Here is a 17,575-nt window from a genome sequence, read left to right as displayed (position 1 = left end):
TTATCCATATATCAAAAGGCAGCACTGGTAACCTTGATGATGATATATATACACAGTGTTATAGAATTACTTTTTACAAAGAATCAGGATTGCTTAGTATTTCCACACATTATATACAACCACTATTTTTATTCCTTCTCCCTTTTCTAGGAAATTGTCCAGTGCTTGCCTGTACTGTCATCCACTGGCACTAATGATTAGGATGCTTGAATCATGCAGTTACATTTGGATTCAATAATATGACCCTGAAATACCCATGTGTTTTTCAACTTAAGCCTAAGCAATATTTTTCAAGCCAAGTTTTGTCAGCTTAATGTGTGTTCTAAAGAAGGAAAACTATGATAGTTTTGCTATTATCTAAAACAGAAGTGCCTGCTTTGTGCTCCAACAAAGTACAAGCTGACTTTTCTTGGAATGCTGCTTGGCACTTGCTGGAGACCCCACACAAGTGCTCTCTACGCCCAGAAACAGAGGCCAATATTTACTAGAGCACAGAAGTGGAAAAATGCACTTATTTCTCTGTTAAGTACAAGAATGTAGTTCTCTATCATTTACAAATACAATATTTTAACTTCTATTTCAAAGGCATCCTATGGAGCCACAAAGGTTATCACTTACTGTGAACCAATTCTGTATGTTATAATTATCTGTGATTATATTTTGACCTTGATCGACCAGTATTATCTAACTTTTCCATGAATAGGCTGCAGAAAATATTCATAAAATGTTTCAATATTTTCAAAACCTCAAAGTAATTAGCTAAGCAATGATTACTTGTAAACCCACAGTACTAAAATTACAGTGTCACCTTCTTATATGGCCGAATAATTTAAAATACAACATGGTAACTATGTTATATTAAGTACTACTTCATATAGGTATAGCAGTGTTTCCCAAATTGTAATATATGTATACCATAGGATAGCCCTGAGATGATTTTTAAATGAAGTGGTACATGAATGAATATTTTCTTTAATATTTATATATTTTAATATTTATTATGAAAAATAATCATGTGAAATATAATTGCTTATAATATGGCTAAGGTATAAAAAGCTAAATGTTAAAAAAATAAATAATGGCACAGGATGTATTTCATGTGATCAGGAAAGCGTCACTGCCTTTCAGAGACACGGTATTAAGCGATTTCATTTAGCCAGGATAATTTCTGAATGCTTATAGTGATGAGCCATAGCACAAGATGTTTATTCTATTACTGTAAATTTCTCTGCCCCCTAGGACAAATTTTTGCAAAAATGTCTCTTATGTTTAAGATACTAATTTGAAATCATTCAGTAAATTTAATTCACTTTAAAAGCATTCTCCAAAATGGTAAAAGAAAAAAAAAGTGAAAGTGCTTTTGGGGGCTGTGTTCTTCCTAAGAAGATATTACAAAGGCATGTCACCTGCTATGGTTACTGTTGCAGCATTCAAATAAAAGTGAGCGAACTAATGAACATGTAACATATAATTATAATATTCTTTCATAAAATAGAAGATAAGCTTGTGCACAAAGTGCTCTTGACTCTGGAACCACCTGCACATAGGTGTCACTAATATGGACCCACTGGCCTTCTGATTCGCTATCAGGCTCTTTCAAACCTAACAAAATAAAAAAGAGAATGTTACAATAAGTATATCTTATGTTCTCTAACATACAAACAGCAACACATTCATTACAGATATTTTTTCTAGTAATAGATCTTACTGTATGATCTCTCTCTTCTTAGATTAAATATTTTCCAAAATGAACTAATACCTTCAAAACACTAATATTATTGGGGTAGTTAATAAATATCTCAAGTTTGTAACACTTTCATTTAAATATCTACTGAAATATTAGCTCTATACTTACTGATTTGATGGGAGAAAAGAAAAACTTACTAAAAGGCAGGAAAATGGCAAATTACTTTGATCCTGTATAAGCAAAGCCAGCAAAGTTACAACTTGATTTGGAGAACATGGTATATCTTCAAACAATGTTGGTTATTATTTAATATTACTGTACTGCAGTACATAATGACTCAATACCTTGAAAAGCCATGTGTCACCTCCTATCCCCTAACAGGGTACAGTCTTCTAATAATTAAGATTCCCTAAGACTAAGCACTCTTAGAGGTCATTCTCCATAATAAAGTGAATCCAAGTGTGAAATAATAACCTACTTCTTCCCAACAAAGGAGGATGAATTCATTTATTTTCAAGAATACAATATACGAGGCTGGTGAGATGGCTCAGTGGTCTAAAGCACCTACTTAGAACAAGCTTAGCAAAGCACAGGGACCACGGTTCAATCCCCCAGCACCACATGCCAGCCAGCCCCGCCCCCTGGTGGGCTGAGCTGGCCACACACACACACACACACATAAATAAATTAAAAAAAAAAAAAAAAAAAGAATACAATATACTTAAAAAAACATAAACTGTAGTTAGGATGGCATACCAGGTATGCTTTTCTTTCCAGTGATGTGTTCCAACAGAGTCCTGGAGGGCTGTCTGACTTTCACATACGCAGTGTAATGGCCTCCTCTCATGGAGCCACTGTGTTCCACTATGCCATAGAGATCATAGAGAACTTCATCTCCCACACTTACATTCTTTTAAATGAAAAAAAAATTAGTAGCATTTACTGAAATACAATTGTAAGAAAAAATAAGTAAATACATATCCTGTTTACAATAGAGAAATACATTATTAAATTGCATTGAGATACTTTTTACATATTGATTAGGCTGGACAAGACTATTGGCTGGTCTGTGGGGAAGAAAGGGAAATTGCTGGGGCTCCACATGGGAATACAAGTGGATGTTACTATCTTTTTGCAGTGAGATTTCATTCTAAGTTACACATATATATAACATATATATATATATATATATATAACTGTTGGATTTATCAATTCTATTCATGGGATTCTACATTTACAAAAAATTTTAAATGCATCAGACTATTAACAGGATTACTGTAGTATCAAAAGACTCCAATAGACTCAAATGTCTATAATGAAGGACTGATTAAATAAACTGTAATATATCCACTCAGTAGAGTATATATTGCTTTAAAAATGGAGAGGAAGGCTGGTGAGATAACACACAAGACAAAACAAAACAAAAACAACCAAAAAGAAATAAGGACAAAGATGAAAGGATCTTCTCTACAAGTATTACAGGTAATAAAAAAAAGGATCTTAATGAATAGAGTGATTTGTTCTAATGGTGTTTGTAAATAGGATATCATGTCCTCATCTTGTACAGTAACCACTAGGAAGAATGTATGCAATGTGTTAATTATTGAAACTGTCCTACCAGTTTGATTTGAAACTGTCTTACTGCTATTAATAAAATTATGGGGAAAAATTTAAAAAATAAAAATAAAAGGAGAGGAAGGCTGGCGAGATAGCCCCTTAGACAAGCGCAAGGGCCAGGGTTTGATCTCTGGCAGCACATGCCTCACCAGCCCCAGCCCCATCCCCAGGCATGCTGAGCGGGCAACCAAGTCTGGGCATAGTGGCATGCACCTGTAATGCCAGCACAGAAGAGGCTGAAAACAAGAGGGTCACTACGAATTCGAGCTGCATAGTAAGACCCTGCACCAAAAAAAAAAAAAAAAAAAAAAGAGGGGCAGAAAAAAACAAAATCAGAACATAGATTATACTTCTATGAAGTAATCTCTACCTTATAAAATAGAATAAGATAGAAAATAGGGCTAGATACTAAGCTACTATTATTTAAGAAGGGAAAGGCAAATATAAATGAAATCTGCTTATATTTTTAAAAAATAGCTTTTAAATATGAAGTAGCAAATAGACATGAGAGAAAAAACTTTGATTTTATTTTTAGTCTACTTGATATGTTTGATTTTGAAGTTATATAAACATTTTATGTAATTATTTAACAAAATTAAACTTTTTTAAAAAAATGTATTTAGTACGGGTCTACAGGGTTTCACTACACAGATCGAACTCATAGTGATCTTCCTGTTTTCAGCCTCCCAAGTGCTGGGATTACAGGCGTGCACCATGTCCAGTCTCAAGTTGCCATCTCAGCATGCCCCTGGGGGTGGGGCTGGCAGGGCACGCCAGGGATCAAACCCTGGCTGAATAATAATAAATTTCATTATTTTAATACCTTAAATTCTAGGAATACTGTTAATAATCAACAGGTGGTACTGTTTTCCCACAGCACATAAATCAGATTATTGTCTCAAGACAAAACAAAAACAACCAAAAAGAAATAAGGAAAAGATGAAAGGATCTTCTCTACAAGTATTATAGCTAATAAAAAAAGAAGAAATGCCATACTAAGGCATCGTTCTGTAGCCTAATGAACTCATGGATGTAGCACTGAGCACCAGAGATTGCAAATGTCACACAAGATACATCTAGTGGTTCAGCACAATCTGAGTTTTAGAACACGACACTTCCACTGAAGTAGCCTTACCAGAAAAGGAGGGGAGGGATTAAACCTGAACCTACTGAAGTTTCTCTAGGTCTGACTACCTATTTGTAAGATATAAAAAAGAACAGTGGAATAATCACCAAAACCCAAATTATGAGCAATACAAGAAAAATAACCTGGTTTCTTCAACAAATAAATGGCAAGTGTAGTGAGAGAGACAGAAGAGAAGCTGTATTGGAAGAGTGTTAAGTGCTATTACTTAATCATAGCACATGGCCTTTACATGGATATGAGCTTATTTTAAAAATCACATTGTGAAACAATTAGATCTATTACTCTAGATGACATGAAGGCATTCCATTAAATGATACTGTGGTTATGTTTTCAAAAAAGGATAGGGAGTCTTTCTTGTCTTGTAGATGAAATATCTATGGTGAAATGATACATGAGGGGCTGGGGAGTTATCTCAGTGGAATAAGCACTTCCCTGGCAAGCTCAAGGGCCTGAGTTCAATCCCCTGTTCTGCCCCCCCCCCAAAAAAAACACAAAGGTTAACTTCAAGTAATAACAAAGGGAGGTAATGGAGGGTGTGTTGATGGGACCACAGATCTGAGGTTGTAGGGCTAGGTATGGAGATTCATTATATTGTTCTACCTAATGTATTTGTGGCATGGGGGTGAGACAGGGTTTCACTACACAGTTCAGGCTTGTCTTGAACTCATTATGTTGCTCAGGCTGGCCTCAAACTCATAGCGATTCTCCTGCTTCAGCCTCCTGAGTGTTGGGATTACAGGCATGTGCCACAACCCCTGGCCATGCTCTGTTTAATTTTTTGTACATCAGAAATTCCCCATAATAGGGACTTTTAAAACACAATGTTCCTATAAACTTAACATGACTTACTGAATTTTTCTTCTTTTTTTTTTTTTTGATTTTTTAATAAGGGTCTACAGGGTCTCACTATGTAGATCGGACTCATAGTGATCTGCCTGTGTTCAGCCTCCCAAGAGCTGGGATTACAGGTGTAAACCACCATGCCCATTGTCAATTGCCATCTCAGTGTGCCCGAGGGGTGGAGCTGGCACAGCACGCCAGGGATTGAACCCTGGCTGAATAATGAATAATAAATTTCATTCTTTTTATTTATTATTATTATTATTATTATTTTTATTTTTGCAGAACCGGGGATTGAACTCAGGCCCCTGCGCTTGCCAGGGAAGCGCTTATTCCACTGAGCCATCTCCCTGGCCCCCAATTTTTTTTTTAAATTTCATTATTTTTAATACCTTAAATTCTAGGAATAGTTAATAATTTTGGGGGCTGGTGAGATGGCTCAGTGGTCTAAAGCACCTAATTAGAACTAATTTAGCAAACACAGGGACCACGGTTCAATCCCCCAGCACCATATACCAGCCAGCCCTGCCCCCTGGTGGGCTGAGCTGGCCACACACACACACACACACGCATAAATAAATAAAATAAAATAAAATAATTTCTTTTTTTTTTTTTTTTAATTTATTTAGTGTGTGGCCAGCTCAGCCCACCAGGGGGCGGGGCTGGCTGGCATGTGGTGCTGGGGGATTGAACTGCGGTCCCTGTGTAGCTTAGCTTGTTCTAAGTAGGTGCCCCAGACCACTGAGCCATCTCACCAGCCCACTGTTAATAATTGACAGGTGGTATTGTTTTTCCACAGCACATAAATTAGATTCATTAGAAAACTGCACTTAAGATTTTTTTTTTTTAATTTATGTATTTAGTACAGAGTCTCACTACACAGATCAGACTCATAGTGATCCTTCCTGTTTTTCAGCCTCCCAGATGCTGGGATTACAGTCACACGTCACTACATCCAGTCTCAATGTCTCAGCAAGCCCCAGGGACAGAGCATGACACTGCAGGGGCAGGCCAGGGATCCGGTGATCCAGGGATCGAACCCCAGCCCCTGGTTCTGTCTAAGCAGAAGCTTAATCTGCTGAGCTATCTGAACAGCCAAGATTTTTTTGTTTTGATTGAACAGTGTACTGAAAATATTAAGTTCAATAGCATTCTGGTATTTACCATAAAACCTGGACTTCTGGACAATAATTATGAGCAGGTCTCAAGGTTACCCTGTAAGTGATTCTCTCAAGAAAAGTCCATCAACTTTTTCATCACAATTCTTACATATAAGTCCAAGAAATTGTCAAGCAATTTAGGGGACAGTGAGATAGCTCAGCAGACTGAAGTGCCTGCTTAGGCAAGTGCAGGGACCACAGTTCAACCCGATACCACATGCTGTGCCATGGGCTGCGCCAGCTGGAGTCCAGGCATAGTGGCCCATGTGTAGTGGCCCATGCCTGAAAGGAGCAGGATCACCAAGTCCAAGCTGCATAGTGAGACCCTGCAACAACCAAATAATTTTTTTAATTACTTTCTGTATCTAATTAGTAAATTAGGAATAGCAGTATGCCTAATTTCTATAGCTAGCTAGTAAGGTATCAGCAATTTTGAAGTATCGTACTCATCTGACAGGTACACTACCCTCAGCACATACGAAGTGGCTTGAAAAACCACACCTTGGTCTGTTGACTTGAAAAAGACACAGAACTCCACGAATGCTGCACTGACTACTGACTAAGCAGATCATTCAGGAGGAAGAAGAGGGCACAAAGGCCATCACTGCTCGCAACAGCCATCAGCTTCTGACTGCGTTTCCGACCAGCTCTGATCTTCGTGCTCGCCAGGCCTCACCTGTTCCCCAAAGTCGCAGCCAGTGGATTAAATGTGCTGCAAGTTACTGATTTCACTTCATTAAATTTAGAGATGAAATTTATTTAAATAATGAAATAAAGCACAGCCTAATAAACAGTGCACATGATACCTTGAAACTTATTAGCTTATTATTTGCATTGTCAATTAAATTCCCCAATATACAGTACCTTACAGGCAGCAGAACAGAATGGTGCCAAGTCAAGCGTGAGTGGAAAATCTACATGTCTGTTTACTTTACGAAGACTCATGCCAGCCTTAAAAAGACAAAAAAAGTTTCTTAGTGCAGCAACAGACTTAACTATATCTAAAGCACTCTGTTAAAATCAAAGAAGAAATTCTGGGAACTTTTTTCATAGATATAACTAAATAGGACTAATAAATAATCCACAACTGATACGGCTAGGTTTCATAAACAATTACTGCAAAGATTTCATTTACATGGGTAAAAACCATAAACAGTAAGGAACTTCCACTGTGGCTTTTCAACATCAATGAAAAATAAATTTAATGTGTTAAAAGCTAAGCTATTCACACATATGTTATCATGAAATGTATGCAACTAAAAGAGCCAAGAGCTTGGTATTCTAGCCTGCCTCAATGACTTCTTCACAGTGTATTTGACTTAGGTCATCTAGGTTAATGCAAACAAACAGGTACAAAATATTGTGGTGCATACCTGTAATTCCAGCACTCTGAGAGTCAAGTTCAGGCCCCGCCCAAGCAATTCTGAACTTAGCAGTACCCTGTCTCACAATAAACATTTTTAATAAAGAGTTGGGCATATAGCTCATTGAAGCCCTGGGTTCAATTCCAGATACGGAAAAAATACACGGGGATTATAAATCCTTTTCATTTCTAAAATTCAACAATAGCCACTTATTAAAAAGAAAAAAAAAACTCTGAACACTATCAATGAAAATAAATGGCATAATTAAATAGATCAGAATGAACTAAGTAAAAAAAAAAAAATTTTTTTTGTGGTGGTACTAAGGATTGAATTCAGGACCTTGTGCTCAGAGCTACAGCCCTAGCCCTTTTTATTTTACAGTATTTTGAGACAAGGTCTTCCTAAATTGACCTGAACCTTGGAATCTGCCTGTCTGAGCCTCCAGTATAGCCGAGATTAAGGGTATGCATCACCCTGCCAAGCTAATTTTTGTATTCTTGAGTAGGAATTACTCTCTATTTTTTTTTAATTTTCAAAGGCAAATTTGTTTGCATCATGTAATTGTAATAAAAGCTAGCTGATTATTAAAGGTACTAGGTGGGCGACATATAATTATAAATGAGCTCTCTTAGTGAGAAGGCACTAAATTATCTGAATTACTTGTGTACACAAAAATTAACACGTAGCCTTTCATACAGGGCTTTCATGACTTTATTGGTCTTTGCATTGCATAATACATTATTTCACTGTACATCTGCCACCTGGGACAAGGTCTCACTATGTAATTCAGGCTGGCCTTGAACTCATTATGTATTTAGTCCAGGCTAGCCTTGAACTTGCTGCAATTCTCCTGCCTCAGCCTCCTGAGGACTGGGATTAAAGATGTACACAACCAAGCCTGGCTCCTGTCACCTTTTTGTTTCTTACTTTCTTTAAAAAACAAAAACAAACAAATAAAAAAACTTACTATATAGGGTCAAATATACCCACTTGGTGATTCATTTTTTTTTCAAGTAACTAGAAGTTTTAACATGATGCTGAAAATGCAATTATGAAGTTATATCCCAGGAATAATTACGTAGCGTGTACTCAATTTCTCTGCCCCCCCCCCATCAAGTGCTTTCTCTACAGATATCCAATCCCAGATTATTTCAGGGTAATATGTCTTCCCTGATAAAGAGTAAAGAGCAATCCCTGTACTTTTATTTTTCCCTAATAGTTAATTTATTTGTCCAGGTGACTGGCCTGAGAGATATCTAGGTGACTAGGATTTTTTTTTTTTTTTTTTTTTTTTTGGACTGGCTCCAAATGCCTTCAGGGCAGGTTTGTCTGGCTTGAGTTCTGGGGATCGAACCACAGCACCCTGAGCCTGATTGCTTTGTTGAAGCAGCCACTTAAAGAACTGAGCTAAGGGGCAGGCCCCCGACCTAGGAGACTAGCAAAGCACGGGACCAGCGCGTCTGGGTGGTCAGGGCGTGCCCCTGGGGGCCATCTCTGCTCCCTGGCCCCTTCCTCTTGATTCTCACCAGCTCTTCTCCTGTTTGCGGCTGCCATGAAGTGAGCAGCTCTGCTCCGCCAGGCCCTCTGTTTCTGCCCAGGGGGTTGTCCACCGGGGGCCCAAACCGCTCTGAAGCCCAGAGCCAAATTACACCTCTCCTGCTTTGAAGCGCACGCATCGGGTATGCTGTCCAGCAAGGGAAAGGCGACTAGTGCATTTACTGGATAAATCCAGCCCCACTGCCAACTCATCTGCCAACTCCTTTATCTCAATATAGTAACTTTAAATTGTGCTCATGTTGTATGTATTGGCAAGTCTAGTCAAATTAATCCCATTACTACAGTTTTGATTTTAAACAAATATAAAACATCTTTTTCAAGTATTTCAATCATTCTTCTGAGAAATGGTGCCATCCTGTGCTTCATCCCCCTCAGGTACCCTTTTGTTGGTGTAATGAGAGCTCCCAAAGCCAGATATGTGTCACTTTTTTTTTTTAAAGACAAAGTCTTGTGATGTAGTGCAGCTTAGCCTTGAATTATGTAGCCCAGGCTGACCTCAAGCTTACCAGCAACTGTCCTGCCTCAGCCTCCAGAGCGCTGGGATAACACGGCGTGTACCACCACGCCCAGCTCCTGTGTGTACTTTACTACTTGGCTGCTTTGAAATGCCCATAACAAAACATATTTTCCATTAATACACACAGACATGTGCCACTTAAGAGATTTATACTGCCAAACCCTTCAAATACTGTGAATTAGATGATTTTAATTAGAAAAGCCTTGTAAATTATTATGGCTCGAATAGCAGAAAATCCCGCATGACAAATTTTTAAATTCAACAAATTACTCTCTAATCCTTGACAGTATTCCACGGGACTTAGGACTCTGCAAAAACACACATGATTAAGGCAAGTACAGTGCTACTAAAGGGACTTTTACCTGATGGAATCTTTTAAGATGGAGAATTAAGATTGCTGGAACAGCAGAAATGAGCAACTGCTTCCTGGCATTAGTATAAACTCCTTCTGCTTTCTTTTCTGTACAAAATACAACAAATTTGTAAAACTATTTTATACATTACCTACAATGTAATATACTTATAAAGAAGCATCGTACTACATTTCTAGAAGTCTAAAGAAATTGAACTTCCAATTACAAGGTGTCTATGCCTTTCCAAAGACTACTAAAATGAAAGTTTAATAGGAAATGTTTTAAGGACACACAATAATGACAAAGAGTAAGAGAGATGACACCTGCGAAAAACTCTGGGAGCTGGAAAGCAGCTGTAACTTAGGAGTAACTTACACCAGTGCCCTCCACCCAGACACCACCAGCACAGCTAGTTTAGTAACTTTAGCTTACTATTATTACCCTGCAGCAAAGAGAATTCACAACATGGGAAATCATAGGACATGTAAGTTTGCTAAAAAGAATTGGTAACAGGATTTGAATATGGACAATTGCACACTTGACTCAGTTGAATGTACTGTAGACTGTTATGTTTTTCCTCCCCAATCGAGCCATTTCTTTAGTTACTAGTGTAGTAAGCAGGTCTCTATTCTACATCGGTATCTACAGCCTGGGAGACGCTCAAGGGACAGCCTCTCCCAGGACTAACTCACTGAGACAAAGAGTAAACAGTGACTGTGCATGTTTCATGTGCAGGCTGAGAGCCCAGCGTCCACACCCACCAATGTCTTTTACGAGACTGTTCTATTCCAGGCCACTATCCATCTGTCTGATCACAGTGCCAGGTACCAGTTAATTTTTTTTTTTTTTTTTTTGGTGGAACCAGGGCTTGAACTCAGGCCCTTGCACTTGCCAGGCAAGCGCTTATTCTACTGAGCCATCTCCCTGGCCCTGGTACCAGTTAATTAGAGATGACCCCTATACTCAAGCACCCACTTAAGTTATTTGAACTAGCCAATACAGTGTTCTTCACCTTGCCTTACCAGTTCTTTCCCTCAGAAACTACACTCTCTTCCTGACTCATCCTAGGGCTTCCCCATGTGGCCCTTTATTGGACAGCATGCTCCTACCTCTTGGACAGGAATCATAACAATTTTTTTCATTGCAATTATTTCCTGGTCTCTCGACTTTGTCATACCTGAATAACACTTACATTTTAAAACAACTAGTCAGTAAGAGTACTCTTTCTATTTACGTAAGTTTCACTAAAACTTTCTTATTTAACAATCTTCCCTTTCCCATTTGTCTTTGGTCAGAGAATACTTTTCTCCACATGACAACTTTCTTACATGACAACTTCATGCTTCTATAAATTGATAGTGGTTTCAGAGAAGAGAGTCTTGTGATCTAATTGAAAATACACTTTGGGGCTGAGAAGGTAGCTCAGCTGAATAAGCACCTGCCAGGCAAGCATAAGGTCCCAAGTTCAATCCCCAGTACTGGAAAAAAAAATGTCTCATTTAACTGTTCCACAATTATTAACTAACTACTGTATTACTTTTCATAACAAACAAATCTTTAAAATCTTCCAATTTTGGGCTGGGGAGATAGCTCAGTAGAATAAGCGCTTGCCTGGCAAGCATAAGGTCCTGAGTTCAATCCCTGGTACTGAAAGGGGTTTTTTTGCTTTGTCTTTTTTGATTTGCTTGTTTGTTTTTGCAGGACTGGGAATTGAACCCAGGATCCTGTGCTTGCCAGGCAAGTGCTTATTCTACTGAGCTATCTCCCTGGCCCTTATTTTGTCTTTTCTTTTTTTCTTTCTTTTCTTTTCTTTTTTTTTTTTTTTTTCACAACTGGGGATTGAACTCAGGCCCTTGTGCTTGCCAGGGAAGCACTTATTCCACTGAGCAATCTCCCCGGCCCCTCAATCCCTGGTACTGAAAAAAAACAAAACAAAACAAAAAACCTAACTTCTAATTTATATCTAAAGCATACAAAGATTGATAGGACTCACAAAAGGCATTAGTCTCCCTGGGATACAACCAAAAGTTTAGGGCATTTTTTTCAGAAAGACTTTCGATAGCTAGTGCCCTTACAGAAAATTAAATGCATTTATTTGCTATTTCAAAGCAGAGGTGTATACTTCTTATTGCTTGATTTAGTTCAACAAAATCGACTGAAAAATGATTTTTTAAAAAATCTACTTACCGGTGTCTTAAATGCTCAGGTCAATTATGAGTAAGACCGTTCCTGTGCCCGGCAGCGCCAGCATGGAAGACTCTCGGATTCCTCTACTAGGAATCCACCAAGACCACAGGAACAAGTTAAGCTGCACACTGACCTGCAGAGCCGGCGTCCTTGTGGCACTTGTGCTTCTTCTCAGTGCACGTCTCACAGAGGAGCTTGTTGTTCCCCATCAGTAACTCCATGGACGTGAACTGGTAGAGGCACGACTGGACTGAGCACTCCTTCGACGTGGTTATGTAGCCATGAGAGAGCGTTTGAAAGGCGTGCTGGCGGCTCTGCGACCCCGAATCTTTGTCCTCTGATCGATTATTTGGGACACCCGTTGGGTGACTTTCTCTGTCCAAATCTCCATCTCCAAGGGCAGCGCCGCTCACACACAGCTGGGACACCGCTGTGGCCAGCTCCTCGCCTCTGCCCCCCGCCTCCCACTCTGAGGCCTCACTGTCGGCGTCTGCGCTGGCGCTGCTCTCGGCAGGGCTGGCCGCCCTCTCGCTGCCATCGCTGGGGCTCTCGAGCAGCTGGGCCGGGGACCTGCCACTCAGCCTGGGGCCACTGGGCCCGGGGCTAGCGCTGCTCGGAGAGACAGTGTTCTCTTCTCCACATGACAGCCTTCTGACAGGTTTTTTGTTGTGACTCTGTAAGTGGGTAAGTGTTAGCAGAGAAAAGAATCTTATGGCCTTGCTGAAAATACACGTCATGAAGTCCCACTTTACTGTTCCACAATTGTTAAGTAAATACTGTATGACTTCTGAAATCTATTTCCTAATTCTGCTGAAATAAGATCAACAGAAGATACAAAAATCTTCTGTTGAAGATACAAAACTTTTTATTCACAAGTAAGGCTTTACATGAGAAAGTAACAACGGTGGCCATCTGTTTGTGCGAACAGGGTTTTTATAGAAGGAGAGGTTTTCTTTTACTAGGCCTCACTATGCAGCTCCACAAGAATACTTTGCTTGTACCTAATCTTTGCCTACTAATTATTGTCCTCCTATTAGGACAAAGTAATGTCAACCTTATTTCTTGTGACAGTGTATTACACAAGTAAAAAGCCACGTTTGGAGAAGAGTTAAAAAAAAAAAAAGTTGTTCAGTTCTCTCTCTCTCCATTTTTTTTTTTTTTTTTTTTTTTTTTTTGTACCAGGAATCAAACCCGGAATCTTGAGCTTGCTAGGTAGGCCTTGCACCACTGAACTATAATCCCCAGCAACAATTTAACCAAAGATTTTTGTGCTACCAGAAAAATTTCACTACAGGTTTCACACAGGTAAAAGTTTGAGTTACACTGTTTTCTTTCCTGAAGAGTTAACACAAAGAAAATAAAGGAAACAGTGTCATAAATTGTGTACACATTAATCACTTTTAGTTATACAGGAGGAAAGGAGAGATAAATGATAAAGTGTCTGTGCCACAATGTTTTCATCTTCAAAATCAGGAAAATAAATCAGCTGTCATATTTACCAAGTATCTTGAACTCCCTGGATTAAAATAAGACATTTATTTTCCCATAAGTATTTAGTATATTACAGGAATATAATAAATAATGAAGTTTATTGTAATACCCAGCAAGTTCTGCTTGTTTAGTGGTTTTTTTAAAAAAAACTTTCTTCTTAGGTAGTAATAGTATTGGACACTGGAGAAATATAAAGCCACACAGATTTTCTATAACTTTTCCAATATCTTATGGCTAATTAATAAAAACATTGTTGAGAATTTTTTTAATGTAGTTGGGACAGGGTCTCACTGCTCAGCCCAGACTCGAAGTGATCCTCCTGATTCAGCCTCCCCAGCACTGGAATCACAGGTGTGCGCCACCACACCCAGTTTCACTGGCTGGCACAGTATGCAGTACCGGGATCAAACCCCGTGCTTGTGCTTGCCACGCAGGCACTTAGGCTGCTGAGCTATCTCCCCAGCCCCTGCTTCTTATGCTTTTTTAACCCAGTACTTCTTTATCACTCTTTGTACTGAACTTCATTAAAATGAGACAAATGTAGTATAAATTTGCAGAAAGAAGAGGTAAAAAATTCAGCGATTTTCTGTCAAATCACTACCAAGCCTAGACCTCTTTACTGATTCTAAAAGATGCAAAAAGCTCCTGTTTTTGTTACTCACACTGTAAGTAGTGGAGGCAAAGTCTATTTTTTTTTTCTTGATGAATAAGTTTATTGGTCTTTATCTGAAAAATCTTCATAGAATTTTTTTTTTAAGTGTGGTTTGCTTTATTTACTTATTTACTTATTTACTTATTTATTTTTGTGTGTGTGGCCAGCTCAGCCCACCAGGGGGCGGGGCTGGCTGGCATGTGGTGCTGGGGGATTGAACCGCGGTCCCTGTGCTTTGCTAAGCTTGTTCTAAGTAGGTGCTTTAGACCACTGAGCCATCTCACCAGCCCCTCATAGAAATTTGGTTTAACTCTCAGCAGCATGTCCTGAGCTCTGAGGAAGCTTGCCTTCTTTTGAGCTACCCGATCTTTCTTCTGGGCAAGAGACATTTTGGGACGGTTCCACCTCTTCTTTTTAACTTCTCTCTTTGGCTTCTTTTCATAGACTGGATTCTCTCGTATAGCAGCATGAGCTTTCTTATACATCTCCTCCATCATGTCTGGAGTTACATTGTTCTGTACTGAGAGAACTGTTTCTTGTAAGCATCTTCATCTTCTGCCATTAGGTAGCGCATATAGTCTGCAACATTCTGACCCAGGATGTGCTTCCGATGTACTTTTGCATTAAACTCCTTGCTTTCAGAGTCATAACCAGGAAATCGTTTGGTACTGTGAGGGATAGACAGGCCTCCATCCACAGCACCCTTTAGGGCTCCAAAAACCTTACTGCCAGTTGTAGTTCTGGCGAGGCTTGCGTCCAAGTAGCTGGTGAAGGCACCAGGCTTGCCATCAATGCCTTCCACATTGTATTCATCCCCAGTCACCTCTACCTGGCCTTCATAGATCTTATCCATGCCAAACCTATTGAGAAGCCTGAGGGCCAGCAGCAGGCCAGTACAACACGCTGCAGCATAATTTGTTAGGCCAACTTTCACACCATACTTTGGTAGCTCATGTGCATATGCCGCACAGACTATCATATCCCCTTCAATACGGGCATAAGCAATCTGACAAATGATCTCTCTGTTAGTTACACGAACTATCATCCTGTATTTAGGCGTGTTGTACTTATTTTTGTCCTGTATTACCAAGCGTTTCCTAGCATAGTAATCAGTTTTGCCCTCTCGTCGTCTTCTAAACTTCACTTGGTATCTCTTAAAGTAGGCCTTATTCTTGACAACCTTAACAAAACCCATCCTGTGTAATATAGACCTGCGTCCGCGGCCCTACACAGACCTGCAGGCCAAGCAGCACCACAGGGGGAAAAAGCCAAAGTCTACTTTAAACCTTGACAATGTAAGACTGATAAGAATGTTCAAAGAAATATATCTTTTTCTTGGATATTCTTAAATTTCCCAGTGGTAAATTATCAACACTATGTAATAAATGGAAATATCCTCACAACTATTTTACTGGAGTTGGAAACTATGAACTCCAAAATTCTGTTTAATCCCTTAAAATATTTACAGAGGACAAATCACCATTTTTCAAATATTTCTGCATAATACTGTAAGCAAAGGAAAAATGATGAAACCAATAAAATCCCTTCAAATATAAATTATTTAAGAGATGAATCTCAACTATGGTGCCTAGGCTGGTCTCAAATTCTTGGGATCAAGTGATCTTGCTTCTGCCTCCTGAACAGCTCAGAGTATAAGCATGTGTCATTGTACTCAACTCCTCCAATCTTTTTAAAATTATAACTTTTAATTCTTTTATGGTGCTGGGCATAAAACCTAGAGCCTGCAAGGCACAGTCTGCCACTGAGTTACATCCACAGCCCTCAAATCTATCTTTAAGTATGCTAACAAACACAATATCTATCTCAAGAGCCTTTTGAGGGTCAGAGAGATGGCTCAGTAGAATAAGCGCTTGCCTGGCAAGCTCAAGGGTCTGAGTTCAATCCCTGGTTCCAGCAAAAAAAAAAAAAAAAGGAGTTTTGATACAAACTGAGAAAATTAAAATTTAACTTCTCCCACACAGGAAAGACAACCTTGATTTTCTGAACATAACCTCAATGATGTGTACTCATGTACAACACAGGTTTCTGTAAATTGTGATAACTTCTTTTAGAAAATGAACGTACTTGGACCAAGAATGGAGGTGCATGTCTGTAACACCAGCTCTCAGGAAGCCGAGGCAGGAGTATTGTGACTTTGAGGCCAACCTGGACTACATAGTGAATTCAAGGCCAGCCTGAGCTACACAGTGAGACCCTGACTCACAAAAAAGGGAAAGAGATAGAAAGCTACTACATTTATATGGCCCAGAAAATTAGATCTCTGGATTTCTTTCTCACTTAATGAGTTGAGATTTTAGAGATATCATCTTGAAACTTTGCAGTTTCTACACTTATAAGCTTTTTTTTAATGTGTGAAGAAGGGAAAAGAGGGAAGAAAAACGTCCCACAGAAGTGAGTGTTCTGGGGCTGGTGAGATGGCTCAATGGTCTAAAGCACCTACTTAGAACAAGCCTAACAAAGAACAGGGACCGAGGTTCAATCCCCCAGCACCACATGCCAGCCAGCCCCGCCCCCTGGTGGGCTGAGCTGGCCACACACACACACACACACACAAATAAATAAATAAAATTAAAAAAAAAAGTGAGTGTTCACAGTTTATTTTTTGTGGCCATTTGTGAGGATTTATTTGATCTTAGACTTTGAACTAGTTAAGAAGCACCTTGTATAGCTGTGTATCCTTTGTTTTTTATTACTATTTTCAGTATTAGGCTTGAAGGCAAGGCTTTCTCAGCTAATTTTCACTTTATTTTTTAAAAATCAATTCTCATTTCAAGCTTTTTAAGGTTTTAATATAACTGCAGTATAATTAAGCAAAGAGATAAAAACATCAACAACTCAATATCACTACTTCTACCTCTATTATTAGTTTTTTTGTTTGTTTTCTTTCTTTTTTTTTTTTTTTTTTGCGGAACCGGGGATTTGATCTCAGACTCTTGCGTTTGCCAGGCAAGCACTTATTCTACTGAGCCATCTCCCCTTATT

At 39.0% G+C, this 17,575-nt stretch overlaps 2 protein-coding genes across 2 annotated transcripts; both read right to left on the bottom strand.

Moving 5' to 3' along the window:
* Positions 1 to 6: 6 nt before the first annotated feature.
* On the bottom strand, positions 7 to 13,166 carry LOC111813941 (ubiquitin carboxyl-terminal hydrolase 45-like). The gene is made up of 5 exons (XM_023706167.1): positions 12,563 to 13,166; positions 10,252 to 10,349; positions 7,316 to 7,402; positions 2,444 to 2,597; positions 7 to 1,602 (listed from the first exon to the last, which is right to left on the bottom strand). The coding sequence occupies exons 1-5, from the start codon at positions 13,164 to 13,166 to the stop codon at positions 1,472 to 1,474; spliced, it is 1,074 nt and encodes a 357-aa protein (XP_023561935.1). The 3' UTR covers positions 7 to 1,471.
* An 11-nt stretch (positions 13,167 to 13,177) lies between these two features.
* LOC111813940 (60S ribosomal protein L5) lies at positions 13,178 to 15,767 on the bottom strand. The gene is made up of 2 exons (XM_023706166.1): positions 15,167 to 15,767; positions 13,178 to 13,239 (listed from the first exon to the last, which is right to left on the bottom strand). Exons 1-2 carry the CDS (start codon positions 15,765 to 15,767, stop codon positions 13,178 to 13,180), a joined length of 663 nt encoding a protein of 220 aa, XP_023561934.1.
* Between the last annotated feature and the right edge of the window lie 1,808 nt (positions 15,768 to 17,575).

This window comes from Octodon degus, unplaced genomic scaffold (assembly GCF_000260255.1).
Source record: "Octodon degus isolate 3935 unplaced genomic scaffold, OctDeg1.0 scaffold00244, whole genome shotgun sequence".
In the NCBI taxonomy this organism is placed as follows: Eukaryota; Metazoa; Chordata; class Mammalia; order Rodentia; family Octodontidae; genus Octodon; species Octodon degus.
The sequence above is the reverse complement of the archived record's forward strand: the minus strand, read 5'-3'. Positions and strand labels throughout refer to the sequence as shown.

Coding starts and splice junctions, on each gene's coding strand:
- LOC111813941 (XM_023706167.1), bottom strand. CDS start 13,166: ATGACGTGTATTTTCAGCAAGGCCATAAGATTCTTTTCTCTGCTAACA. Junction 10,350..12,562: donor CAAGGACGCCGGCTCTGCAG/GTCAGTGTGCAG, acceptor TATTTTGTACAG/AAAAGAAAGCAGAAGGAGTT. Junction 2,598..7,315: donor TCTGTTCTGCTGCCTGTAAG/GTACTGTATATT, acceptor TTCATTTAAAAG/AATGTAAGTGTGGGAGATGA.
- LOC111813940 (XM_023706166.1), bottom strand. CDS start 15,767: ATGGGTTTTGTTAAGGTTGTCAAGAATAAGGCCTACTTTAAGAGATAC. Junction 13,240..15,166: donor ACATCGGAAGCACATCCTGG/GTCAGAATGTTG, acceptor ATCTTATTTCAG/CAGAATTAGGAAATAGATTT.